Source organism: Schistocerca nitens, unplaced genomic scaffold (genome assembly GCF_023898315.1).
Source record: "Schistocerca nitens isolate TAMUIC-IGC-003100 unplaced genomic scaffold, iqSchNite1.1 HiC_scaffold_465, whole genome shotgun sequence".
NCBI lineage: Eukaryota > Metazoa > Arthropoda > Insecta > Orthoptera > Acrididae > Schistocerca > Schistocerca nitens.
This window is the reverse complement of record NW_026045998.1, coordinates 1745379-1772293: the sequence shown is the minus strand read 5'-3', so window position 1 is coordinate 1772293 and position 26915 is coordinate 1745379. Positions and strand designations below refer to the sequence as shown.

General features: G+C 44.6%; 1 protein-coding gene across 1 annotated transcript in view; it reads left to right on the top strand.

Annotated features, from left to right (window-relative positions):
- LOC126232154 (tyrosine-protein phosphatase non-receptor type 11-like) overlaps positions 1-25619 on the top strand; it is a 236103-nt gene extending 210484 nt beyond the window's left edge. The window contains exons 11-13 of the mRNA XM_049942459.1: positions 2102-2288; positions 5625-5776; positions 21138-25619. Coding sequence (XP_049798416.1) covers positions 2102-2288; positions 5625-5776; positions 21138-21563 — 765 coding nt within the window. The 3' untranslated portion in view covers positions 21564-25619. The remainder of the gene's footprint in view (positions 1-2101; positions 2289-5624; positions 5777-21137) is intronic.
- Positions 25620-26915: the final 1296 nt, after the last annotated feature.

Below are 26915 nucleotides of genomic sequence, written 5' to 3'. Positions count from 1 at the left end.
CTCGGTATCGATCGATACAATTGTTAGATGTCCTCTGGAGGAATATCGAGCCAAATTATGATCGACTGGAGTGCTAGATCGTCAAAATTCCAATGTGGTCGGAGGGCTCTGCTGTAATGCTCAAAACATTCTCGATCGGAAAGAGATCTGGCAACCTCACTGGCCGAGGTAGATTTTGACGAGCACAGAAACAGACGGTAGAAACTCCCGTCACGTGCGGGCGTTATCCTGCCCGAAGGTCGGTCCGGGACGGTACGGAACGGAGGGCGACGAAATGGGGCGTACTGCCGTGCTTCGAGGGTGCCGCGGATGAGAACCGAAGCGGTCCTGCTGCGAAAAGAAACGGCACCGCAGACTGTCGGCCCCCGGCTGTCGGGCAGCAGTCGGGGTGGCGCCCCACCTCCGTCCTGGGCATCTCCGACACTGGAGCTCGCTCGGGAGTGGGACTCGTCACTGGAGACGAGTCTGCTCCAGCCAGTGAGATTCCGGGCCAGACGTGCCAGATACCACTACAGGGAGGCTCGCCGGTGTACGGAGGTCAGTGTTAGTCAGCGTAAGGGGCGAAGATGCCGAATAATCAGTCGCATGTCGTTACACACGTTAATCGGTTAGTCTCATTTTTTGAAGCTTTCTCCTGTTGCCGTGGCCGCTATTCCAGAGAGTTAGTTCTGTACATTTTCGTGAACACTATCCTCTGTTCAGACAATGTTCGTATTAAGATCTGTCCGTATTCTGTGTTTGGCAACATTATCTGTGCACAAATCTTTTAATAACTTAACGATTTCACAAACAGCTTCTCAGTCTAGATTTCTTTAATCGATGAATATTTACCTTACTAAACAGCAGAGAAACTAAACTGCGCAGCTTCAAAAATTGACTTATTCTCGCTTGTGTTCAAACAGAAATTTCCGATGTGTACAGAGAAATTTCCAAGATTTATACACTCAGTTTCAGCGAGGAAGTTGACTTCACCGTCAATTTATCCTGATATTTAAAGTTGAAATCGTCGTCTGCTGTAATCTTCTCTTCTCTCTAAACCTTATAGTTTTTACGAAACCGGAATAAAAGTTGCGAATGGTTTTTTCGGGCTCCGAGTGCCTCTCTGACGATTGCACAATCCTGACATTTTGTCGCCTCCCTAGGTCGACCGCTTCGTTCTCGGCTCCGTGTTTGGGAACGGTTCACCCGTTCCTGCAAAAACCGTCAGATAGTGGCACCGCTCCTATTCCGACGTCGAGCAGTTCGCCGATTATTGCAGCCGACTGCTTTTCACGATAACTGTTAGTCCTCTCACAAATGCTTACGTCTGTGTATATTGTTTGCACACCGCTCTGCTAGGTGTAGTCACTGTCGAGCTGAGTACACAGAGCGAAATTCACAAAGACTTTATCCTGTGGTATCGACACGTCCTCTGTTTACCGCCCTTATTAACTGCACGGTGAAATTGCGCTGCAGCATCACGTACTTATTTCTCAGCTGCCAAAGTTTACAGTTTTGCATTTTCCATCAATACCTGGACGAATATCAGTCTCCGACCAATTTGCACAGCTCCTTCACAGTGTGTCGTTTTTTGTTAAGAGCGTATATGGCCGGTTCAGTTGGCCTGACATTTCTTCTTTGGGGACGCACTAGAAATTAGTAAATGTAACGACAGTTTGGACGAGGGAGAGCAAAGTGTAGAGGTAAACGGATCCCCGATTCCGTGCTCTGTCAAATAATTGTTGCAGATAGCGAGGGGAGAACTGCGGCGGTAACGACCGGGAAAGGGTCTCGGGGTGTCGGCACGACAGGTACGTACGGCCTCCCGTCCCGAGCTCGACTCCGGTCTGCCACCGGCAGTGTCGAGTGAACTTTCAACTGGGCAGCCAGTTGTGCGGAGGACATCATTTAACAAATTTTGGCCAAAGATCCCGAGACAAAAACCGGCAGTGTTAACGGGCGACCGCAAAAGGTCGACAATTTCTCGCACTGCAGAATATGTCGATCCGTCACGTAAAGAGTGAATTGACCGTAACTAGACGCGGCCCGAGTAGATTTTTCAGCAGAGTGGTGCGGTGTACGGTACAATTTTGTTTTCGATCGGCGCGCGTCGCTGTTGCAGGCGTGGCCGGACCACGGCGTGCCGTCGGACCCGGGCTGCGTGCTCAACTTCCTGCACGACGTGAACGCCCGGCAGGAGAGCTGCGGCCCGAGCGCGGGGCCCGTCCTCGTCCACTGCAGCGCCGGCATCGGCCGCACCGGCACCTTCATCGTCATCGACATCATCCTCGACCAGATCAAGCGCCAAGGTCGGTGGCGGACGCTGCTGGCGTTCTCGCACTTCTCGGAGCGTTCTCCCGTAATCGGTAGAGGGTGGATTGGCACGCACCGATAGTGACAGACGGATGTGCTTTTGTCTGCTAAATTATCAGAAACATGTAGTACAGTTTGTGGGGCTGTTGGCTTACAGTGGGGGATAGTTGTCCAAGCGTGTGGGGCAGTTGCCCCACGATATGGGAGCACAGTCCTTTGTATTGTTACCTGTGCAGAAGCGCACCCTTCAAACAAACGTATCAGATGGACTTTACAAATTGGTACCCTTTGATTTTCTTCGTACCGAGATATGAAGGTCAGTGTCAGCACATCAATTTCCTAAACCACTAGAAAACAGAACTTTCAAAAAAAAAAAAATTGACTTGCATAGTGTTGAAAGAATTGTTGGCTCTTATTGTGTAGCATACAAGTGTTGTGTGTGTGTGTGTGTGTGTTAAGGGCTTTAATGGCCAAAAGCTGTAATTGTCATAATCTAAATGATTAATGGAAAATCTCATATAAAGTTGTAAAACAAATACTAACAAAGACATAGAGGGGCTGGCCAGTACTTACCTCAGCTCAGTACAGCAGACAGATACACAAAACAGAACAGAAAATTTACATTCCTAGCTTTCGGAACAAATGTTCCTTCATCAGGGAGGAGAGAGGGGAAAGAAAGGGAAGAAGGGAAAGTGGATTCAGTTACTCATAACCCAGGTCATGAAGCAACAGGGGAAAGGTAAACAGGGAGGTTAGCAAAAAAAGGACAGAGGGTATTTTTTTAAAAAAGCCTCCCTGTTTACCTTTCCCCTGTTGTTGCAGAACCTGGGTTGTGAGTAACTGAATTCCCTTATCCACTTTCCCTTCCTCCCCTTTTTCCCCCTCTGTCCTCCCTGACGAAGGAACAAAGTTCCGAAAGCTAGGAATGTAAATTTTCTGTTCTGTTTTGTGTATCTATCGGCTGTACTGAATTGTGAGAATCTTTTTGTCGTGCCTACGTGTGACTCGGCTTCTTCGCTATGTGGTGAGGAGCAACTTCCTTGCTCAAATATTTTTACAATCCATCCTGGATTTTCCATTGTTTAATTAACGAATATAGGATCGTAATCTTTTAATACGAATAACATATTTTTATTTTTAGTCAGTAATCACATTAAAATAAATTAAAACTGACACATACTTGTGAAATGATTTATTGTTAATTGAAAGAAATTGTGTGCATAATTAATACTGTTCAATCTCCAGACAAGAAAAAGCATTTCAGTTTCTGTTTGACGTTTCACATTTTTTCTTTTGACGAGTAGCAATCTGTTCATTACATAATATTGTCACGGTACCAAAGACAAGCTTGAAAACCCACATTGTCACGCAATTGGTAGTTAAAAGTAAAATGTTTTACTTTTATGAAAAACTTGTTATTCAGTATGTTTAACATTTCTGTTTCATAGTAAATGCAGAATTTATAAATAAAAGAGAGAAAAAGTTGCTGCTAGTGGGAATTGATGCAAGGACGTCACCATTTCTGGTCTTCGACATTACACATTCAGCTACTAGTCACTGTTTCTGTACAGTGTAATGAGTAACAGCATTTGGAAATCTTGGAATTTGCAGAGTCTTTTTAAATTTTTTGTAATTTTTTTACATTGTGTCACACTTCTTTAGGAAATTGATGACCAGGGTTTGAGGTTCAGATCCTGCAGGTGTGGAGAAAACCTAAGAGGTCCTGCCTGCTACATCTCACAACTGCTTCCCCCAATACTGATTTTCATTCCATTTCGTGTTTCTCTACTCGTCTTCCTCTGGGTCTGTATCCGTGTCCTGCCGACTCCCCTTCTGTCTCTGTGCCCGTACGTTCTCAGTCTCCTACACTCTCTCGCACGAGCTCCTCTTTCGTTCTTTCTTTCACCGTCTCTTACCTTACCCTGTCCGTTCCCGTAAGTCGTATTCTGCTTACTCGAATTTCATCTCGCGAGCACCTGTCCCGGTCACCCGTATTTCCTTCGTCGCCTACTTCGTACCCGACGCGTACGTGAGTACCGGAGCGTAATACGCTCGGTATAACATTTCGTAGCTTTTTGGCGGTGCATCCTCGCTCCGTACTAGGCTTCTTACGATCTTCCACAACTTCACCTTTCACTAATCTCCGTATAACTTCTCCTACTGTCTTCTGATGCGGTCCCCAGGCACTCCGATTTTTCCACCTTCTTTCTTACTCGTCCTCCAATACTTACACTTGTCGCTACTCTCCTGTTATTCTTCGTCGTCACCGTAACTTCACGACCGGCCCGTATAACCGCACGTGTTAGAGCACCACTTCCACGACAGGGAGCCGTGCGTCCTCCCTCGGGATCGACTACGGGGGTCGGCGTGCGGCCACCTTCGGTGTGGCGTGTAGGTGGTTCTCTCCATCCCACTAGTCGGCTACCGGGCTGGTACCAAACTCCCACCTCACTTACGTAATTCGCCAACATTTAGAAAACCTTCATTCACTGTCACACGGAAAACACTACGTGTAGTCAGTTGAGGGTATATATAATCCGTCCTGAGGGAAGATGGGGTGGTTACGAGTATGGAATCTGGCTTCCCCTCAAATTAATTCTGCCAAATTCGTTAATAACCGTGTCGACTCTGCTCCCGTGTGGGACAGAGGTACGAGCAAATGGTGTCGCAGTCGTCTCACACTTCTCTGTGCAAAATTTCCGGCCGTACTTACTGTTCCCTCCCGTACATTCGTCCGTCGTCGTACCTCTTCTCCGGTACTTACTTTCGACTTTCGTCTCCTTTTGGCACTGCCGGTCCCGTTTTTATCTCGTCCGTTACGGTGATGGAAAAATAGAGCGGGTAGTGCATTCCGTCACTTGGCCTATTTTTCTGTTCAGACCAGTCTGTTTTCTCTTCTCCACTTTTACACAACTCACACTTCCCTTCTTTTCGAACTGCACGGGTGGGCGAGACTTGAGGACGAAAGTAACCTTCACACGTTGTCACTTACAAGGAAAGTAGCTCAGTGAAACTTTCCGAGTACATTAAAAGGACAGCTACGGTACAGTGTAGAAGGTAACCGAAAGAAGAGATCGGGGTACGGGGTGGCGGCAGGAAGGGCATCCCGGCCACCCACTAACTTCGCCAAATTCCGTAGTAACGGGGCCGACCCCACTGTGAAGTGGCACAGAGGGCCAAATGATATTTCTTTATAAGACTCTCGCATAATTTCAAATGTGTTTTCACTAATGTGTGTAAATGGAATTTTTTCATGTGACATTACAAAAAAAGTTCATTTTATGTTTTCATTTCTACGGAGTTGAGGTGCGTGTCTTTTTGCCACACCGCAGGGCTGGACTGCGAGATCGACATCCAGCGGACGATCCAGATGGTGCGGGCGCAGCGCTCCGGCATGGTGCAGACGGAGGCGCAGTACAAGTTCGTCTACCTGGCCGTGCAGCACTACATCGAGACGGTGCGCCAGCGCGCCCAGGCCGAGCAGGTGTGTGCTCCGTGTGTGTCTTCTGACGTTATCGCCTTAAGATCGGTCGACTAAACTTCACGACACTTAAACAAACTGGCTAACTTGATAGCGAGTTGCTGCCAATTCGAGTAAACTTTACGGGGCTGACTACTGAGCTCTTGTGACAGACATTTCCACCATGTTGCAGAAATTGTACGTCGGGGTACTTAATCCGTTCGCAGATAGTCCAGAGATAGAACCTCGACGCGACCTGAATTTTTTTTATTGCTTAACATACTACACTACTAATATACTTTCTTGGCAATACTTGTTTATTTGGACACATTGTTTGCAAAATAGATTTATGAAATTACAGTTACAAACTTTCATTGCAGTTTTGAAGTAAACAAATGTTTGTTTATAATGAATATAGTTTCAAATATTGGTTTTTAGCTTTTGAGACGGAGATAAAGTAATGAAATGTAGTTAACAATACTTGACCCAAAATCACATATTTCTTGTTAAGTACTGAATAACTGTTTGTGCTAACATAAATTGGAGAAGTTTGTAGACTGTGGAATTTCTTTCGTCTGAATCTCAAAAAGGTCATTTGTTTATATCACAGATTTCTCAAAGGCATAATTACAAAATTAATTACAGGCATTCTGAGTCTCGTATCTCTTGTAACACTATTCCCTGGGGTACTACGTGAAGATTAATTACATCTCGTGTCGTGAAACATTTTGAATGCCTAATTGGGCTTTACGTGAAATAATCAAATTTCAGTGATTAATTTGCTAGTTAGTTACGAGGTGGAATTCGATGCTAACATTGCTGTGACATCTTCACTTGTTGTTTTCAACAGTTACATAATTAGTTTTTCAATAACTGTTATCAGATTTATGATTTTGAAATAATCCATTACTGGTAATGACAGATTCTGGCTAATTACTTTGCAGGCTGGTAAGCTAATTAATTATACTATATCATATACATAATGTGTGCATTATCATCTGATCACAAATTGTGAAGAAAAAGGTGTTTCATTACATACTGGATTGTGTGTAATGTGGTATACCGAAAAGCTATCTCGGGCGGTATCGAACAGTTCGTAAAGTGTCCTTAACAGAGTCCTGTTACGTGTGTGACCGCCCGCCCCTCGGCAACTTATTCTAGACGAGTGCAGCTGCCGATAGAGGAGAAAATTTCTGACGCTGTTCGGGGATATTTTCTGAGTAGTTTGGTATAAGGCACCTTTTGTCTCTAGCACCTCATTACAGATCGATCGCACCTCACTCGATTTCTCACCCGTATCGATCCTCGTATCTGTGCAACCCTGTAAATATCTGCACGACATCGTGAATGTCAAAGGTGTGATCTGTGTGTCTCGTTCAACACTGGACTTGTCCCGTTCACGTACAGTAGTTCCCATTTATAATTGTACTCTTCACGCTCGGGCCCACATTCGCCAGTCGGTCAGTTCCGTTTCGGGTTTGTTTTTTTCTGCCACTGAAAGTCGTACACCGAAACGGGGCAGTACTGCGGAGAGGTTTACGGGCGGAAAGTCGTCCGACACGTACCGCGTCTGCGGGTTCACCGAATGCCGCGGGACAGCGAGCAGACGACCCTACGCCAGTCTGTTCTCGCAGTGAGGGCGACAGAGTATCGCCGCTCTCGCATCTGCCCGAGGACGGTCGCATTACTCTGTGGTTGGTGTACATTTTGGTTAGCGCATATTCCGTGTAAGCGGTATTTTCACAGAAATGACGGCAGTGAGGCAACAAAGTGAATAAATCGTAATTACGTCAGTCTCCGTAATGAGCCGCCGGAGGCGTCGGGGCCCCTTACTCCGAAATACCTCGAAAATATTTCTCGGTGCGCCCGAGAATTTATCGGTAGAGTTTGGGTGTATCCTGTATGTTTTGCTAATGTTTTTTGTCAGTGTGGAGTAGCGTCACATCGCCCAGTCTTCCCGGTCGTCGTCCTCGAACTGTGTCTGCGAGGTATCTCGGTTGTCGACAGTACATGTCGGCAGCGACTGTCACACCTCGGGGAGGCCGATTCGCAGTACTCCGGGCTGTTGCAGTTCCACCAGAAGCACAGAATATTCTTCAGTGGATGCGTGCGGGTCTATTTACGGGGACTTGCTGCTGTGTTTGGCCTCCTTAAGTTAGCACATTTACTCGAATCTGAGCCGCACTTTCTTCCAGTTTTTTTAATCGAAAAAAACCGTCTGCGGCTTAGAATGGAGTGCAAAGTAAGCGGAAGTTCTGGAAAATGTTGGTAGTTTCGACCACTGCAAATGGTTCAAATGGCTCTGAGCACTATGCGACTTAACTTCTGAGGTCATCAATCGCCTAGAACTTAGAACTAATTAAACCTAACTAACCTAAGGACATCACACACATCTGTGCCCGAGGCAGGATTCGAACCTGCGACCGTAGCGGTTGCTCGGTTACAGACAGTAGCGCCTAGAACCGCACGGCCACTTCGGCCGGGTTCGACCACTGCATTTTCGTACATTATCCAACGTAGTAAATACAGATTCCGTATTGTGCATCTTCGAATGTAGCAGCATTTCGATGTACTACGAAAATCCGACTGGCAAGACTGTTTGGGGTGTTTGTCAATATGGTCAACTGTACGTTCTGAATTTTTTGCTATCTGTGACAAGAGATCATTGCTAATAAGAACTTTTATGAATTGTGAATCGCATGCAGTATTCTTTTCACCATAAGAATAATACCGTATGAATATAAACATTATGCCGTGTATTCTTTCGTGTTTGCTGCTATCTCATTTAAATCCTGTCTCCCTAATGAACTACGAAAGTAGAGTGAGACAACAGCAAATGCGGAATAAGATACATACCGTGTCATGTTTATATTTATATTGTTCTTGTGCCTAATATGACACAGTCAGAAATGAAGCACGGTAATTGACAAGATTTTTAAATATAAGATGACTAATTTCTGTGCAGAATGTAATGTACTGCAGAGGCGTCTGCAAATATTTTTGCTACACTCTCATTCAGAACGTCTTGTATCGTACGCAGTCTATTATTTGGTTCTTGTTGATCATTATCTCTCCCCTCGAATTTAGAGTCTCAAATTTCACGTGCAGCTTAGATTCGGGAAATTTTTTTTTCCTTCATTTCGAGTCTCATTTTTGAGGTGTGGCTTAGATTCGAGTAAATACGGTATATTGAGGTAGGGGATCGATGGTCAGAAATGCATATTTATTATATTACGGATATAACAGTGTGCACCACACAGGGAGAATGCGGACTGCCGGTCCGAACGTGTGCACGGCAACAGCACACACCCACGACTGCCGTAGAGACGTGCAGTACGCGACTGAGTTCTCACAACGCACCGCCCCGGTGCATTTACCTGTGCCGCGAGCACACCACTGTCCCCGGTGCCAGGTATCCGTCGTGTCGGACGACTCGTGCGGAACTAGGTGCGTCGCTGACACGCGTGCTCGGCACTGGCGGTCGGACGATTGCTGTGAGCCACGTAGCTGTCGTGCGGTGTATGCTGTGTATCTCCGTAACAAAACAGATACGCATTTTGGACCGTCGGTTCCCCGTCTCAGTGTAATCGGTTCTCGAGCCACTGTCGTCTGTTCCAGTTTGACCCGAAAGTTTTGAGACACCCCGAATATCTCGAGCAAAAGCGACGAGAGGCAACACACTTATCTTACTCCTCTGTCAGTGTGTTTCCGTTCCGACAGTTATCATATTTTGCCTTTATATGTTCTGATTTGCTTTTATGATGTGTGATGAGGTTTTACTTCGTCTCAGGATTTTCCAAAGTTTTCTCCTGTCAAATGTATTGAAACCTTTCTTAAAATCAATAAATACCAGATATGTTTCCAGGTTTTGGTTTTTTTTGTCCCCCCATCTCGTGTGCAAAGTAGCCACCTGCACGTGATCTGTCTTTCTGGAATCTGTTATGTCGTGTCCTGAGAGAGGTTCGTAAAATGTTTGTAATTTTGCTTTTACAATCATTCTCGGTCAGTTACAATTCCTCTCTGTGCACAGCGGTAGCACCGTCGTCACACCGTGCGTGCCATTTACGGCTGTCGCCTCTGCTCGCTTCCCGTTTTGCCCGTCCCTCTTTCTGTTCGGTCGGTCTCCCTCTGTCGCCTCGCAGACACGTTCGTTCTCTGTTCCCTCTGCACGTCCTCTCCTCCGTCACCCTCGTGGAGTCCATTTCTGAATTCTCTCTAGCTACCTGTCTCATCCGTCCATCCTTTCGAAGTGGCCGATTCACGACAGCTATTTTGTTTCTATTGGAACAGGTGTTGTCTTCCTGGTTTCTATAGTCACACTTCTTGTGTTGTTCTCCATACGGCCACACGACCTCTTCCCAAAAAGTCCCTCTTCCTCTCCCCCTCCCCTCCCTCCCTTCCCCTCCCCTCCCTCCCTCCCCCTCCCCTCCCCTCCCCTCCCTCCCTCCTCCCTCCCTCCTCCGCCTCTTATTCGACTCCCGTCCCACATCTCTGCGCTGTGTGTAGCAATACTTTCGAGAGCACGTTTATAGATGATTTACTTCTATTCCAGGGGACAGAGTCGAGCTGCCTTACTGCCATCTTCCCATGGCATATTTTGGCACTTATCGTGGTGGTCCACGACCTATTTTGTGCAACAGTGTCGTAGGCTTTTATGTTTATTCTAACTTACCTCTTATTTTTGCAACACAGAAATAATTTAATTACTAATGTTTATCAAACCTTGCCAAGCTCTGCTGCAATCTGGTCAGTGTTCCATTTCTTCTCATATCTTGAGAAGAAATAAAATGTAGAGATTTCAGTTTTTATGAATTTAAGTTCAGATTATTAAAATGCTCTTTTAATTAATTTTTGTTCGTCGCCCATCTTTACTCGGTCACCATTTTGTCTGAAGGGAAGATGTTCCTGGTCACAAAATTGATTCTAGTTATTCTCTATTCACCGTGATAAATGAATTGTCACTGGCTACTTGTTTCTGTATTCCACATTTATAAATAATCTCCTCTGCTAATCACATCGAAACAACACGAGGTCCGTAACACCACAAATAACACAAACGTGCTCGACACAGTAATACGACTGTTGCCAAAGTTTTACATCAGAGATATTACAGTACAAACTATTTGAGTAGCTTCGAAAAGATTTAATTATAATGAAGTGTAAAATGTGGACAGTAAATCGGGATTAATATCATTTGAGAGTAAACACCAATTGTACGTGTATTTTGTACCGATACGTACCTGAATGTGATGTAAATATTAAATGCGTGTGTGTTAAGTTTGCTCAGTTTGCCTGGTACGCTAATCCACTGTATTGCATTCCTCGACAGAGAATGAGAGTGCAGCGTAGGATTTACCACTTCACGACAATATCCACAAAGACCGAGTGAGTCACGACCGTACGATCGCTCCAGGGTCAGCGTCACATTAATTTGCCCGCGGGAGCCTCGTCCCGTGGCCCTCCTTTTGTAAGCGGAACGTATCGTAACTTCCTCTGATTTGCCTATAAATTTTAATGCTGCTTTCTCGTGTAAACATTCAGAAAAAATGAAACTCGAATTTTCGATACAGGGCGTAAAGTCGATATAACGGCAGATACGCGGGCAGCACGGGTTGCTATTGTAACAGTAAGAAATTTAAAGTTTCACACGCAACTTTCTTCTCACAATTTATAGATCCTTAGATATTTAACGGAGTAATAAGGTGTCAAATTGATACGTCACAATTTATTTTTCGTTGCCACCAGACTCTGACGTAACCTCGACTGCGAACCGACCTCGACCGAACTGCACGACAGAGGGTCAACGACTGTGCGGTCCGCCCCCCACCTCGAGGTTTGCCGGTTTTTCGGCGATTACACGCAGAATTACATTAGTTGTAAATTGGTTGCAGTCTGTTATGTTATGCAGAAACAATTATACACGAGTTCTTACGTAGCAGTTTATTTAACATTTCCATTCGTAATCGATAGCGAGATGACATTCGGGAAAATGGAAACCTTTTCAGATTGACAAATGTAATCTTCATTAGGAGGAAGAATACGTGAAATTGTGTTCACCAGTTACAATAGTGTGAGCTATTAATGAAATTGGTTCATTTCCAAGTCGACCCTAGCAACTTTTACTGTCACTTATCACCTCTTCCTGTCACGGCAACGTATCTTCGACGTGAAAAATAGTGGGTTCCGTCGCAGTCGGGAGCCCGCATTAATCTGTAACTCCGCGTAGTACACTGATGCTTGTAAAAATTGCGACGACGAGGAGGAGACGTACGTTTAGAGTGAAGTCTACTCCAAATGGTTAGAATTACAGAATTGTATGATCACTTTGACTGCCAGAGTTCAGTACGGAGTGGGGGGGGAGTCCGACACGTCAGCCTGCTCATTCTCCAGACCTCGGTCCCCCTCGACTTTTGGTGCGGTGCGGTTTGCCTCGAATGGACGCTACGTCGAACCTCTCCCGTAAACACTCGTTCGTCGCAGAAAGTACGAATTTCCACACCCGTGCTTACTGGACTTAGTTTTCTCATTTCAGTGAGAGTCTGACGCTTTTTCTTATCACCCTGTATATCGTGAACGTACGTCCTAGAACGTTCGAGCACTGGTAGTAAATTGTATTAACATTTAGATAGCTTCTGTTACCGAAACTGTTCGACAGTTTTAATTTGCGTGTAGTTTTCTCAGATTAAATATTTAAGTGAAGATTTATGGGCCTGACTGTTCGTAACAAGAGTTACAGATTTCGAAAACGTGAAAAATTGAAACTTTCTGTTATTTTATAAAACTGATTTCATTGTCAGTAGTAAAATTAATAAAACTATACATAGAGGCCAGATATTTTGTTTTCATATAACACTGAAAATTAAAAGCTGTTGTATCTGATGTAGACTTCTTTTCAGATCTTATACTTCTACAGTTGTGACTACTAACTTCCACGGTATCAGATCGATACCTGGTAAAATATCGAAATAAGAGTAGAAAAATATATTTACATAAAACTTGTCTCGGACGGTTGGAAATCTGTACAAACACCGACAGGTACGAACTGTATAATTTATGTAGGAAAATCAGCTCAAAAGTGGCTAAAATTTAGACGGCATCAAACCTTTCAGTAATCGAACAAAGCTTCCATTAGCACTAGATTCTGTGTACACTGTTCTACACGGCCTCCGATTGTGAAATGTTCCGGAACATTACTTCCGGACAGTGCAATTTTCACAAACAGTAAAGTGTAATTGTGTGGGTAGGTTAGTTGAGATGCGGGACGGAGGCGAGGGGACGAGCAGCTCGACAACCGATTCTTCTCCCCCTGGACGTGCTCCGTGAACCCGGCTCAGTTCAGGACCTAGTGCGGCGCCTAGAAAATAGAGCAGTGCCCGGTGTCCGCAAAGCCGTCGCGTCGAGGACAGCTTTATTTAATGTGTAATACAGAACTGTATTACTTTGTCGACAAGTTCGAATACAATTTCAGGTATCGATTTGGAAACAAATTTTGAGTGGTTTTGAGCGATTAAATGTTAAGTATTAATATTTGGAAGTACAACTGTTCGTAAACATTGAAAAATGATTAATAAAAATAGAGATGGGAGTTATTCAATTACAAATTTGTTTTTTCAGATTGATAATTTTACATGTAGATTCATCCTAAAATTTTAAAATTTCGCTAGTGTTTTATGTCATTCCTCACAGTTATGTACAAGCGAATTTTTAAATAAAATTTTTGTTATTCCCGAAAGTCTATTCGGAATCTGTCGAAACGACGATTGTCTTCCATTTGTGTGCAGCTATTGACGTAATGTAAAATTTTATAAGAATTGACTTTAGTGGAGAGTAAATACAAATAATAAGAAAACTTTTAACTGTGTTAGAACTTGGATAATGAAACACCTTTTGTTAGTAAATAAGTGTTAAGTATGAAAAATACAAATGGTATCAGATTATTCACTAACGGGGCACCACGTTTCACAGTGGTAAGCAGTACGGGCAGTTACTTCGGAGTACCTTTTTGCTAGCTTCGTAGCTATTCCTAGCCCGCAGTTTCCACTCCGCAAGTAGAACGAGCAGTCGTACATCCGTCCCAGACAGCTCTCTTCAGCTGAATACCGGATGAGGTGGTAGTGGGACAAGGATCTGCACCTATCTCCCTGCAGCACTCCCAAAGAAAAGAAGAATTTAAAAAATCCTGGAGGACTAGAACTCTTGTGATTTATTTCTGGGACTACGTTCGCCATTATTTTGAAGATTTTAAGTACGTATTTGTGTGTCCTTGGCCGCAGAAGAGCCTCCAGCTGGGCCGCGAGTACACCAACATCCGCTACTCGAGCGACGAGCTGCCGTCGCCGTCGCCCGCGCTGCCGCTGCCGCCGCCGCCCCCGCTGCCGCCGCACCCTCCCGGCCCCGCCGCCCCCGGCACGCTGCCCCTCGCCGGGCTGACGGCCGCCCCTCCGCAGCGCCAGGGCGCCACGTCGCTGCCCGCCAGCCCCTGCGTCGGCGTCGGCGCGGGGGCGGCGCCTCCCGTCGTGCGGCCGGTGCGGACACCCGCGAGGGCCGTGTCCGACGCCCACCTGCCCAGGTACTGTGCGCAGTCAGAAAACAGAGGATTTTTTTTTTCCGGTTGACAGTCTCCCGTCCGGTTCGGTGTGGCCCGCTAAAAATTTCACTCCCGTGCCGACCTTTTCATCTCGCGAGGAGTACGTGACCGGTGCCGTAACCCGGTAGCCCGGAAACTTTGCTCGGTGGAAGAGGGGCGGAAATAAGGAAACGCGTGTCTCGGCTCCGACTGTTTCTGAGAAAATGACGGTCGAACTTTTAGGCGTCACTCGGCTGCCTTTTAGCGTGCGATCGTCTCGGCCGATACCGTGGCTCGGTGGCTATTGCTGCGGCCTGTTAGTTTTGTGCCTTGTGTCCGAAACCTAATTATTGTTTTTGTCTTTTTTTTTTTTTTTTTTTTTAATTATGTACCCAAGTCCTTTGAAGGTTACTACCAGATATTTGTTGTTAAATGAAACAACAAGTTTACTGTTACCAGTCACCGTTTTATTTATTTCCACGACACATTTCGAAGGTTTAAACCTCCATCAACGGGTGGATTTACGTTAGTTAGTATTACATTTGTGTTCGTGTTGTGTTAAGATTTTTGGAGGATTTTGTGCCACTGCCTAGCGGAGAAACGAGACACTATTTCAGAATATGGTTTAGGATTACTTTTGACAAAAAATTAAACTGATATCTAATGGTAAACATTAAATAAGTAAACCAGAGTACCTCCAGGCGTCACAGGTTCCTTTTGCTGTCGTAACACGTCACACGTATACTGCCATATTTGTAAACAAATATGGCATCTGGAATCAGCTGGGTGCAGGGTTCGTATAGCAGAAGAGAAGGCACAGTCCCAAAGTGCAAAGAATATACGTCGGAGCAACATTATTACCGAATAATTGTTTAAAGCATTTGGAGGTGTTTGTTTTGAGGTGTCGAATGTATGTGTGTGTACTTCAGGTGGTATATAAATCCAATTTTGACAAGTTAAAACAGCTAAACATTCGTACTCGTTTATACAATCAGGTGAAATGTTAAAATGGCTTAAACTTCATACTTGTTGATAACAATTAGGTGAAATGTTACAGACTTGAATTACAGTGATCGTACTGGCTACAGCAGTAAAATCGTACACAGGTGACACTCTTTGATTGGGATTAATAAACAGATGTGAGGGGCTGGAGGCAGAAGGAGGGCAACGAGTCTTAAGATTATTAGCTGCCTAAAGGTTGGGCTAATACATTGGTCAATGCTATAAAATATGCAGATAGATATACATTTGTGCCAGTAGTTGATGTACGTACAGTTTTAAGCTGGCAAGGGGTAATGTTTACCATTAGATATCAGTTTAATTTTTTGTCTAAAGTAATCCTAAACCATACTCTGAAATAGTGTCTTGTTTCTCCACTAGGCAGTGCCACAAAATCCTCCAAAAATTGTAACACAACACGAACACAAATGTAACACTAATTAATTTAAATCCACCCGATGATGGAGATTTAAACCTTCGAAATGTGTCGTGGAAATAAATAAAACGGTGACTGGTAACAGTAAACTTGTTGTTTCATTTAATGTCAGTAACAGTGACGGTAAAGCCTAATCTAAAAATGTTAGCACTTACAGATATTTGTTACCGAGTTTTGCGATATGACGGCATTATATTAATTGAAAAATTACATTTAGGTTGTACAATAAGTGTCTTAAATTTATTATATAATATACTTTGTACGGTATTTCCAGGGTTTACAACCTTTTTGAATTCTCATCCACTTACGTTTCATTCGGATATCAAATCTTATATTAATTCTTGTATTTTATTCTTGTCTGTATTCTACAGGCAGATTTTGTTGCATTCCCACGGATGATACCGACTGTAGAAACATTTGAAACACGACAATCCCGAACCCCACAAGCATCAGACGGAGGCAAGTTTGCCACAGTGGTGTTTCTTCGTACGAATCTCACTCGGTAAAATGCTGAAAATGCAATGCATTGGCAACAATTTCGTGAGAAACGACACGTGACAGATCACTTTACCAAAACTGCTGCTTGCAGCTGATTATGAATCAAGATACACTACAGCAATTTACTGAAAACAATTTCAAATAATTTTCTCATTCATTTATTGTTCTCTTTTTCTTTCTATTTTTCCAATCGGACATACTATTAGTAGACAAATAAGGACAAAAATATTTCAGTATACACTAGAAAACATTACTGCACTAATCTTGTACCGAAATGGGTAGATAAATGAAAAATAAAATTAACAATAGCAATAATTGGGTTTTGAATATGGGGTGAAAAAGTGAGAGCCCACAATGTTAGCTACTGTGCCACCATTTTGGCTAAGATTACTGAATGCTAAAAACGTATGTCAAAACCTTCAGTGTCACTTTTTAGAAATGGTACAGTATCTACGGCTAAGCTGAGACGTGTGTTCTCTTATTTTCAGTCCTCTCCCACTGAGCAAAGTTTCTGGGAAATTGGGTTACGGCAGTCGTCGTGTTCTCCTTACAGGAGTAGCACTCGCAGTCTACGTCGTCAGTTTTTTGCTCGACGTATTCCAGTCTCTGACGTACCCTACAGTTTTCGCCGTCTCCAGCTCCCTGTGGTACCACAGACAGGCTATTCTCCGCCCTCTTTCAACACGTGCTCTGTTCTCCCAGCCCTTCTCCTCGACCGTCACTTTCCTCGAGCAGTCCTTCACCTCCCGTCGGAGTCCACCCGATATTCAGTGTCTCTCTACAGCACCACGTCTCGGATGCTTCGATTCTCTTCTTTCTCGGTTGTCCCACAGTCCGTAACACACTTCTGTATGATTCTGTGCACTTCAGATATACATTTTCAGAAATTTCTTCAACTTATTAAGGCCGATGTTGCCCTCTTCGCCTGTGCTGTTTTACTCTCGACCCGCATTCTGTGCTCTGTAAACTCTCCGTTCCGTTCGGTACGTCCCGTAATACTTCCTCGCCGAAGGTAGCAAACTCGTCAGCAAACTGTATTGTTTGTATCCTTTCATCCTGAATTTTATTCTATTCTTTAACCTCTCTCGTATTTCTGTCGTCGCTTCTTCGGCGTGCAGATCGGACGGTGGTGGAGAAAGACCGGTTCTCTGCCCGACACCACTGTTAACGTGAGCACTTTGTTACCGGTCTCTCGTTCGCATACCTCCTTCTCGGAGCAATTACCTATCTATCCCTAAAGGTTAGATCTATTTTTCTGGAGATTTCGAACGTCTTCCACTTTCTCTAGGGTGAAAGAACCTACGGACGGCCCTCGACCTTTTCAAAGTCTCAGTCGCACTATTGAGCGTGGCAGTGGGGCTGCCTCTCTGGTACCTTTACCTTTCCCGAAGCAAAACTGACTGTCAGTTTTATTTTGTGTTCTTGTACACATTATTCTTGTCGGCAACTCGGATGTGTGAGCTGTTAAGCTGATTGTCGGATTATTCTCACGTGCAGTCCGTAGTGTCGTCGTCAGTTTTCTGATTTGCCGTCGGGTCCGTTAAGTCTCCATTTATAGCTGTCCGTCAATTCCTTTTTAATGCTGCCCTGTGGCACGTCGTTCGGAAACTAAAAACCCGTATGTCTTTTCGTCCTCCGCCTGCTCTTCCCCTCGCGTATCCCTCTGAGACAGAGTTTACTGTCCCCTCCTCCTTTCGTAACGTGTACTGTATCCACCTCCTTGTCCTTACTTGTTACTGTACCCACACGGGCACCTTACAGACAAACCTTCTCTGTGTTGTCCGTACTTACAGAATTTGCAGGTCACAGCTCGGGCATCAATTTCCCAAAGTAGCACAGTGTGTGGTGGTGGTTTTTCTTTTTTCTTTTGATAAAAAGAGGGTCCATTGTCGTAAGATTGTTGAAGTGCTGTTAAGTACAAAACATTTACATCATTTTACAAGATTCACCAGTAGCTGAGTGGGTAGCATATAAGCATTCTTAATGCAAAGAGCTCGGCTAGATCCTCCCTAATACTAACTTAAAAAAAAAAATCTAAATTCGATACAGAATGTTCAAAAACAGTGTCACGTATTACTACAGTAGAGAGTATTGGTCGCATCTAGAAAGAAATCTCTTGTGATTATATGTCGAGGAAGTGACACTTGTCGAGATACGGGGAGACGAGGCATCGGGATCGCTCCAGTATCGGCGTGCGGGTGGGAATTGTCGGCGACTCTTAGGGCCGAACGTGTGCTGCGGATCGGCTATTTGTACACGAGTTACCGGTGCTGTCGGAGAACGTTACCCGCGTAGAGAGACTGCGACTGCCGGAAGGTAGAGGTGAGGTACCGAGGGAAAGGAAGCGGAGGGGGGAGTCGAGAGTCGTGCTCTCGTAGCTCGACCGGTAGAGCACTCGCCGGACAGAGTCCGAGGTCCCGGGTTCGAATCCCCGTCCGGCACACGGTTGCGACCTGCCACACAGTTTCGTATCGGCACAGACTGTACTGCAGAGTGAAAAGTTCATTTTAAAAAAATGACGACTCCGGCTTACGCACGACGGGGCACCTCACCGATTTCTACAGATCGTGCGATGTCACCTCACCGCGACGTTTAGCGGGTGACGGATCGGTCGAGGAGATCCGACAGTGTGTCCTTCCCGTTCACCGAACGCGAGTCCACCGGAGTTGTGGCTATTGGGATATTTAAAGGAATCGGCGTACGCCGAACCCACTGTTAGTGTGCAGATCTCACGGGAACTGCGACCGACAGTTACGATGCCGCCCGAACGGAGGCACGTATATTTGTAAGAGACAGGTATTCACTGTGAACGAGAGCTGGAAGGCGTGTCGGGCTGCGTGGTGATCACTGTGTAACGTACGGGCAGGAGTTGGGGGGGGGGGGGGGCGGGCCCGTGGCCCGTACCTCGGCAGGTGTTCGTTTTCGGGCACGTCAATGTAGGAAATCTACTTCCAGTTTTCCCCGATGCCACCATCTGTAGGGATGTGAGAGGCTTTTCTTGAAATTCCCTCTATCTTTTTTCCACATAGAAAAGTTAATGAATGAGTACTGAATTATAATTTTTAATAAAGAAACAGTCTGTTTATTTTTAATTACCTATCACGTGAAAACAAATCGAAATCTGATAGAGACATGTGAATAACATTATTATTAAATGGAATAATAATGCATATCAGTAATACTCTTGTCTATAGAAACTAAAAAAAAAAATTGAAATTTCATTTTTAGTTTGCCGTTTTGCAGTTTCTTACCAAATATTACTTTATTCTGAATACTCACATTTTCGTACAATTAGTAAAGAAAAATGAAAAGATGTATTTTTACTAAAAACCGTGGTTCAGTATTTCTTAATTAACATTTTCATTTGATAATAAACATAGAATTTAAACAAAACTGTAAGAGGTTCGGATCGGAAGCTATGCGGTTTACGTAACACGGGTGCTGTGCACTCGTCTGCCGGTGACTTTCGTTAAATAGTTGATATTTTGTGTGGTTATTTGGAAGTTATTTGTGCATCTTTAGAAAAAGTTGCCGTCAGACACCGAGCTCCAAATTCTCTAAAGTGCAAAGACAGTCTGAAAAGGACGAGACGAGTTAAAATAAGCGGTCACGTGTCTCGGATTATCTGTAAGTACTCTACCGTTTCTGGATAAATGGCGGTCGAAGTTTTTGAAGTATTTCGAGGTACTTTGTCTGCCTTTTACAGTGTGATATTCTCGGAGGAAATGGCGGTGCAATAGTTAGCTTTGCAGCTTTGTAATTTTGTGCCCCATGTTACGAACCCGATTACTGCTTCTGTTTATTTCATCTTTTATTGTTTTTTTTTTCTACCCGTGCCTGTGGAAGGTTAGTACACAAATGTTTCTTATCAATTACAAGATATGAGGGTGTTATGTTGCTGTAAATTTACTACTGGGTTTCACAATAAGTGTCACACATTTATTATAGATGCCGATTGTAGAAACATTCGAAACACAAGTATTCTGACCACCACGAATGTAGCACGAAGGCGGTTTGCAACAGTTTTTTTTTTTTTTTTTTTTTTTTTTTTTTTTTTTTTTTTTTTGTACGAATCTCACTCAGGAAAGAAACTTCATTAACACTGATGAAGATTTTGCGTGTTGGCAATAATTTCGCAGCAAACCCAGCATAATGAATCACTTTTCCAAAAACTTGCCCTTTGCAATTGATTACGAATCAAGATACACTATAAGAATTTCACTACAAACAATTTCAAATCGTTTTCTCGTTCTCCTCCTCCTCCTCCTCCTCCTCCTCCTCCTTCTTCTTCTTCTTCTTGTTCTTCTTCTTATCATCATCCCATTCGTCTGACGTACAACTAGTAGATGGATAAGGACAAAGTTATATCAACATACAATGGAAAACATTTGGCTAGTAATCTTCTACAGACTTGAGTATATAAATGAAAAACAGAAATAAAAGTAAAGGCCAGGTTTTGAACACAGTGTGCAAAACTGAGAACCTGAGACTCCAAATACTACTCAATGGACTGTGGGTGGAGACCAATCGACAGCTGTTTACGCACTTTGGGCGAAAATAATAGTGCATTGACAGTGGCTAGATCTGCATAATGAAATATGAAAAAGGACGACCGATTACTGCAATCTGTAATTTACGAGTACTTTGACTTTTATAACTACGTCCCGGTTTCTGTGCAAGTTGTAAATATCCTTCCACCCCCCTGTATTTTATTTCTGCAACTTCCAAAATATCAGAGAGTGTACTCGAATGGATTTAGTCAAAAGCTTTCTCTAAATCTACAAATGCTACAGACGGAGCTCCGCCTTTCCCCAGTCCATCTCCTACGATAAGCTGTCGAGCCACAGCGAAATACCGTCCCTCACTCACTGACTCGCCTGTCACAGGCCGCCCGACGACTTCCCGCGCCAGATCTACGAGAACGTCGCGGTCAAGGACCGCAAGCTGTCGGCGGCGTCGCTGGGGCCGTCCTCGACGCACCACATCGGGCCGCCGCCACCGAGCTTCGCCCCTCCGCCCCCGCCGCCTCCGCGCAAGACGTGACACCGGCAGCAGCAGCAGGAGGGGCGCCACGCCGCGCCGCCCCCGCGGATCGCCGTCCCGCCGGGCGACCTCGCGCCCCTACTGCCGGCCCCGACGCCGCCCCCACTGTCCCCGCCCGAGGACTGGAGGCTCTGAGGGGGCGGCGCACCGCCTCCGGCCGACGTGTGTTCGGACGGGTGCATCTGCGACGCCCTCAGACGCCTCTGTGTACAGACTCTGCAGTGGACACTCTGACGGGGCGCTCCCCACGTGCAGTGCGAACCTTCTAGTGAGTGCAGTTTGCGACAGAAGTCCGGACCTAATGTCGTACGTTGAGGACTGGCCGGGATATGAGACTGAAGTGTAATTTTTTTTTACAAGAGGCTGTTGTCACCACTTTGTGGCAACACTTATTCTTACTCACCAGTGGGAGAACACTTACACAAGACGAGTGTGGTACATCTTTTATATGAACTCCTTACTTATAGCACTTGACCACAAAAATTATCGAATGTGTGGTGACAGTACAGAATATTGACAGGTCGAGGCTCAAACGCGGCGCTTCCCGCTTGTGGCGAGCAGTTTGTCTGACCGCCGAGTACGCCTCCGGGCTCCGTCGAAACTCTCGTGTCTCAGCAGTTGGCAGTTACCGTTTCACGTTATAGCTCCTTCTCAGACCTCTAGCCCAGCTGATCCGGTTTTAGTTTCATTGCATTACATCCGTTGTGCATAACTTGTTGCCCACTTTGCAGCAGTGAGCGTCATCTTCTGGCCGTACACGAGGAACTGAACTGTCGTGAAACCTACTCCTGTCTGTGGCTCTCTTGTAAAATTTGAATGTGGATATTTGTACTTTTGAAACGCATTATTTGCTCCTCCATCCCCCCCCCTCCCCCCTTCCGAGTGAGGAAGATTTTATACGTATGAATGCTGTAATTGATGTGCATATGAAACTTCAATAATTGCCCATACAAGCCCAGTACGAGGGATAAGATTGAAAAGAAATGACCTGTGTTTATCAGGCTTCAGCACGTTTAAGTTTCCAGAATAATTTGCCCTCAATTTGTGAGACATATTTCTTAACCGACAACATTTTTTTAAAAGTTAAACAAAACCTAATTACAGTGTCAAAAATTTTTACCATTACCTGAATGTTTATACCTCAGTCAATTTTCATCTCATTTCCACCCGTATGAAACCTCTAATTACAATGAATAACTGACACCCGAGTTCCATTCTCGTAAGAACCGGCTGCTCAATTTGACAGTCATCAGCAAATGGCCATTTTGATGTCATCGTCATTGTAGTGTGACTTCATTGTATACTGTGAGCCTCCCATATTTTTTTACCTGTGCAGACAACATCCGTTGCTTACATTAGTGTTCCACTCGAGAAAATGCAATTCTGTGTGGTAGTGCACCTCGTTCGTCATTTTCAGTGGCCTGCACTAACATAACGTAGACTGCTGTAAAGCTTCTGTAGGAATTTAATAAAGAATTCTCCTCAGAGCTGGATGTATCTCCTCGGATACGGACGGAATTGCAAAGTGTCTGTTTTCTTTTCACTTGTGACAGATGGTCTCTCACTTTGCACTTACATGCAAATATTAGTATGTTCGAATCAATTTTCTCAGTTTTCAATCACTGACAGTGTTTTTTCGATAAACTTCACTGAGTTATCATTGAATTTTGACTGCTTTCACAAATTTGGACTGTTTTTGTGCCTCTTCTGCACAGAAATGAATGAATGAATAAATGACTTCAGACACTACGAGACTTTCAGTTAACTGAGACATTTTAAAGAAACACAGACAAATGCTTCTGTTACAGCGTTTGTGGCTGGCTGAAGTGTCTACATTTGAAAATGTTACATACTTAAAATATACACCTCATACATAGGCCCTTTCATACTTTAGGGTGCAGTACGTGATTTTTTAATTATATACCGGTACTGGAAATGTGGTGACTGAAACCTACTTCACAGACCACCAAAATGACTGCGACAGGTTTCTCAATAGAGTGGTAAATTCTCTGCACACTACACAAAATTATTCACACAGATGTCGAGGAGGAAATCGTTCCGCACATTGCATTTCAAGTCACTACCAATTTTTGGCAACACTCGAGGCAGAAGTTTCCACTGCGAGTACTTACACTCGGTCCCTCGAGTACCGTAGTACCGAGGAGAATAGGCAGTCCTCCGCCTCCTCGTACTGCCGACACCTGACGACGGAAGATATCTGGATCAGTTAGAGTGAAATGTAGTGTACGAGGAGACGGAGTGTACGGGGATCGGTGAGAACAGAGGCACACTTCAGATCTCGCAGCTCAGGCAGACAGTTTGCACGCGGCCCGTTCTCGCTCGTCCCCTCTCTCTCTCTCTTCCGCGTGTTCTTCTCGGTCTTCTAAAACTGCCGTTACCGTACGCGACACGAACGGAACGGGTTTGCCGAGAGACGTCAAACTGCGGGGAGAAAAAGTGTTTTGAGGTCAGGTGTGTCAGCTTTCTCACACGTCGAGTGCTGAGCAGTTTCGAGAGGCCTAATATTGTCAGACTGGACAGTGGAAGTGGAATTTTTTTCTTTTTTTGGAAAAAGGATGGCTGTGACATTTTGCTGTGGACAAACAGGTTTGCGAGAGACGAAGATGGTATTTATTGTGAACGCACAGGGACAATAGAGAACCGTTCGTGCCTCGGGAGAGATTATGTCTGATTGTCACGACGTTATGTTATAACTTTTTGTTTATTGTTTATTTGTGTTTTCTGCCACAGGGACGAGAGGTCGTACCCGATCTGTTTTGTTAGTCACAGGTGAGTAGAACGAGAGAAAAGAGAAGCAGTCGCATACCTCTCTGTTTGTGCGAATATTCTTTGTACGTTCCGTGTTGGAGGCACCAGAGAGGAAGATTTAGCAAAAGTCCTTTTCGGGCAGATGGCCACTCCACAGTGTCGCAGCGGCCTTCCCCGATTGGCCTCCCTCTCCCTCTCCCGTATCCACCCCTCTACTTTGTAGGGTTCCTTACGGACTGGCCCTCTCAGATTTTCTTCAAACTTGTACAACTTTGGACATCACCTCGCTTAAGCAGTACGGCACAATTCTCGAAAACACTTCAGATAAATCACTTTGAAGTTTTCCGAGTCAATTAAGTGGAAAACATTTCACCTTCCCTGACGGAATTGCCTGTAGCTCTGCACGTAGTGTTCTAGTTTCCCCATCACGAGGTCGTCGGTTCGATCGCCACGTGAGTAAAAACTTTTTATTTTTGTTTGACTTCGATATTTATTAAGGTGTATATTGGAATGTAAAAGATTTCTGTCAAGTATCTTTCATAAAAGTTTGAGTGTGATCCTTGCTTTTGTGAGTGATTTGTAAAAGTCCTTTCATAGTGTAATACGGTCATAATAAATGTAGCTGTTAATTAATAATTATTGACGTAAATCCTATTGTGTAGATCAAATTATTGGTAACGCATTAAAATTTTGTACGAGAATCGGAAACATATAATAGAAATTATAATACTTTCTGATTTCTAGACGTTATAGATAAACAAAAACTATATTCAAAACAAAAATATGTTATTAAAAATATTTATTTTAGTACTCCTTTTTTCAAGCAACTAGTAATTAAAAATGTCACTTTCATTAAAACATTACAGTTACCTCATTATGTGTTAATTAACATGTCAGTTTGATAATAAATGCAATCGGGAGAAGAGACAAAAAAAATCCTCCCACGGCAGGAACGAACTAGCTATCTCGTGATTGTAACACTAGGACAACTGCCGCACACCCGGCTACGGGCAATGCCCCCGAGTTTGTCGAAATTTTTGTACTTCGGAACAATCGAGTTCGAAACCTCGGCAGCTCCTAGTATTTTGGGACTCGCGCCCGTGCAGTGACTTTTTGAGAGTACGAAGAAAATAGTCCGTAAGGGCCCCTCGCCAGAGTAGAACTGGCACCCGTGTCATCAATTATCTGTCGAATATTTTCCAGTCTCCGCTTCCCTTACAGCTTTTGCCCTCTACAGATTCCTCCAGTACTGCGAAAGTTATTCCCCGACGTCCGACACACGTCCCGTCCCCGTTTTCCACACGATTCCTCGTCGACACTGCAGAGAACCTCCACATTTCTCACACTGTCGGTCGATTCGATTTACGACCGTCTCGTTCCGAGCCCAGACCTCACCTGTGGCGACAGTACGGAGTCGGGTACGACCCCCCCTCTCCTGTCGTGCGGCGCCCGCCTAAGACACGTGCCTGACGTCGTCACGGCACTGCCCGAGCAGTGCGTGTACTGTCAGTCGGCTGCGCTTTTTTTGTGCTTAATAAATAAAGCTGTGGAAATAAAGGAAACTGCGTAGTCAGTTTGCACGCACCACCTGTCTCCTATCCCTACCGTTACTGCAACAGGTTCACACGGCACTGCAGATCGTGGAGCAGCGAGTCTATTGCGAGTGGTGCGGGTCTAGCCGGCACCGGGTGAGCGACGCCGAACACGCGGTGACACCGAAACTGCCGCTTGGCAGTACCGAGGTAACTGCCATTTGATTTTCAATTTCCAAAGCCAAATTCCCTCTCTTCTCCCCTGTCCCTCCCTTCCTTCCTCATTTTCATTTCGTCCCACTCTCCACCCTTCACCACTGCATGTCTCTCCCCCTCCCACTCTAGCTGTACAGAATTGGTCTATGCATCCAAAGTATCGTAGATTTTCATCTTCACTAACCTCCTCCTCGTTACTATTATGTGATTTAAATGGTTGTAGTTTAATTAAAATTATTCATTAGGTCACATCTGTCACTTGCCACTACAGTGTTGCCACGTCAGCTGCCAGCTACCACTCTGTTATAGGAAGCAGACGTGCGAGGTGCCGGGGCTAGCAGTGTATTTAACACTAAATTCTTCTCGAATCTTCATATGGAAATGATGCTCTAAGCCCCCCCTCCCCCCCTTTTGTAACTTTGACTTCTGCTGTTCCACATCGATTAAGAAGAAACGCGAATTGACTGTAATCGACCCTGCAAGTGGAGTAGAAAATAGTTCGGCACCTGCAATAACTTAATTGGATAGAAATTAAACAGATAAAGGAAAGTTTCATTAACGTAGTGAGAAATGAAAGGGTTGCTCTACCGATTAACAGAATGAAAGTTCTGTCCAAAATAACAATTTCATTTATTATGACTAAACTCAAAATAATAAACAAAACACATGAAACATTTACAATACATCAAATTGGATACTCAAATAAATGCTGTGAAGGTGAAGTTGTCCATAAACTAGCTTTTGATGTTTATGACCAAGTGGTATGTGGAGCCAATTCCTTGCAACTCAAATCTTAAGAGAAACACCCAGCCAACCCAACATTAATTGCTGTTACAGTAGTGAGAACTCAGTGAACACCCAAGACAGAATCACGTAAGAAAAGACGGGAACAGGCGCGCTCTGCTGAGCTCTGATTATCACAGAGCAAATTCCCTAATCTGCTGGTGCTGCGGACATACATTACGGAGCTGTCTTCTTAACTGCAAGGACACGATCTGGCGTACCAGAGGCGATGGCCGGTTGCTTCGACGTCCTGCCGTGGTGACGATAATGTCGCGAGTATAGCCCGAAAGAAATTGTCCTGGTCTGGTTGTTTCAGACTAA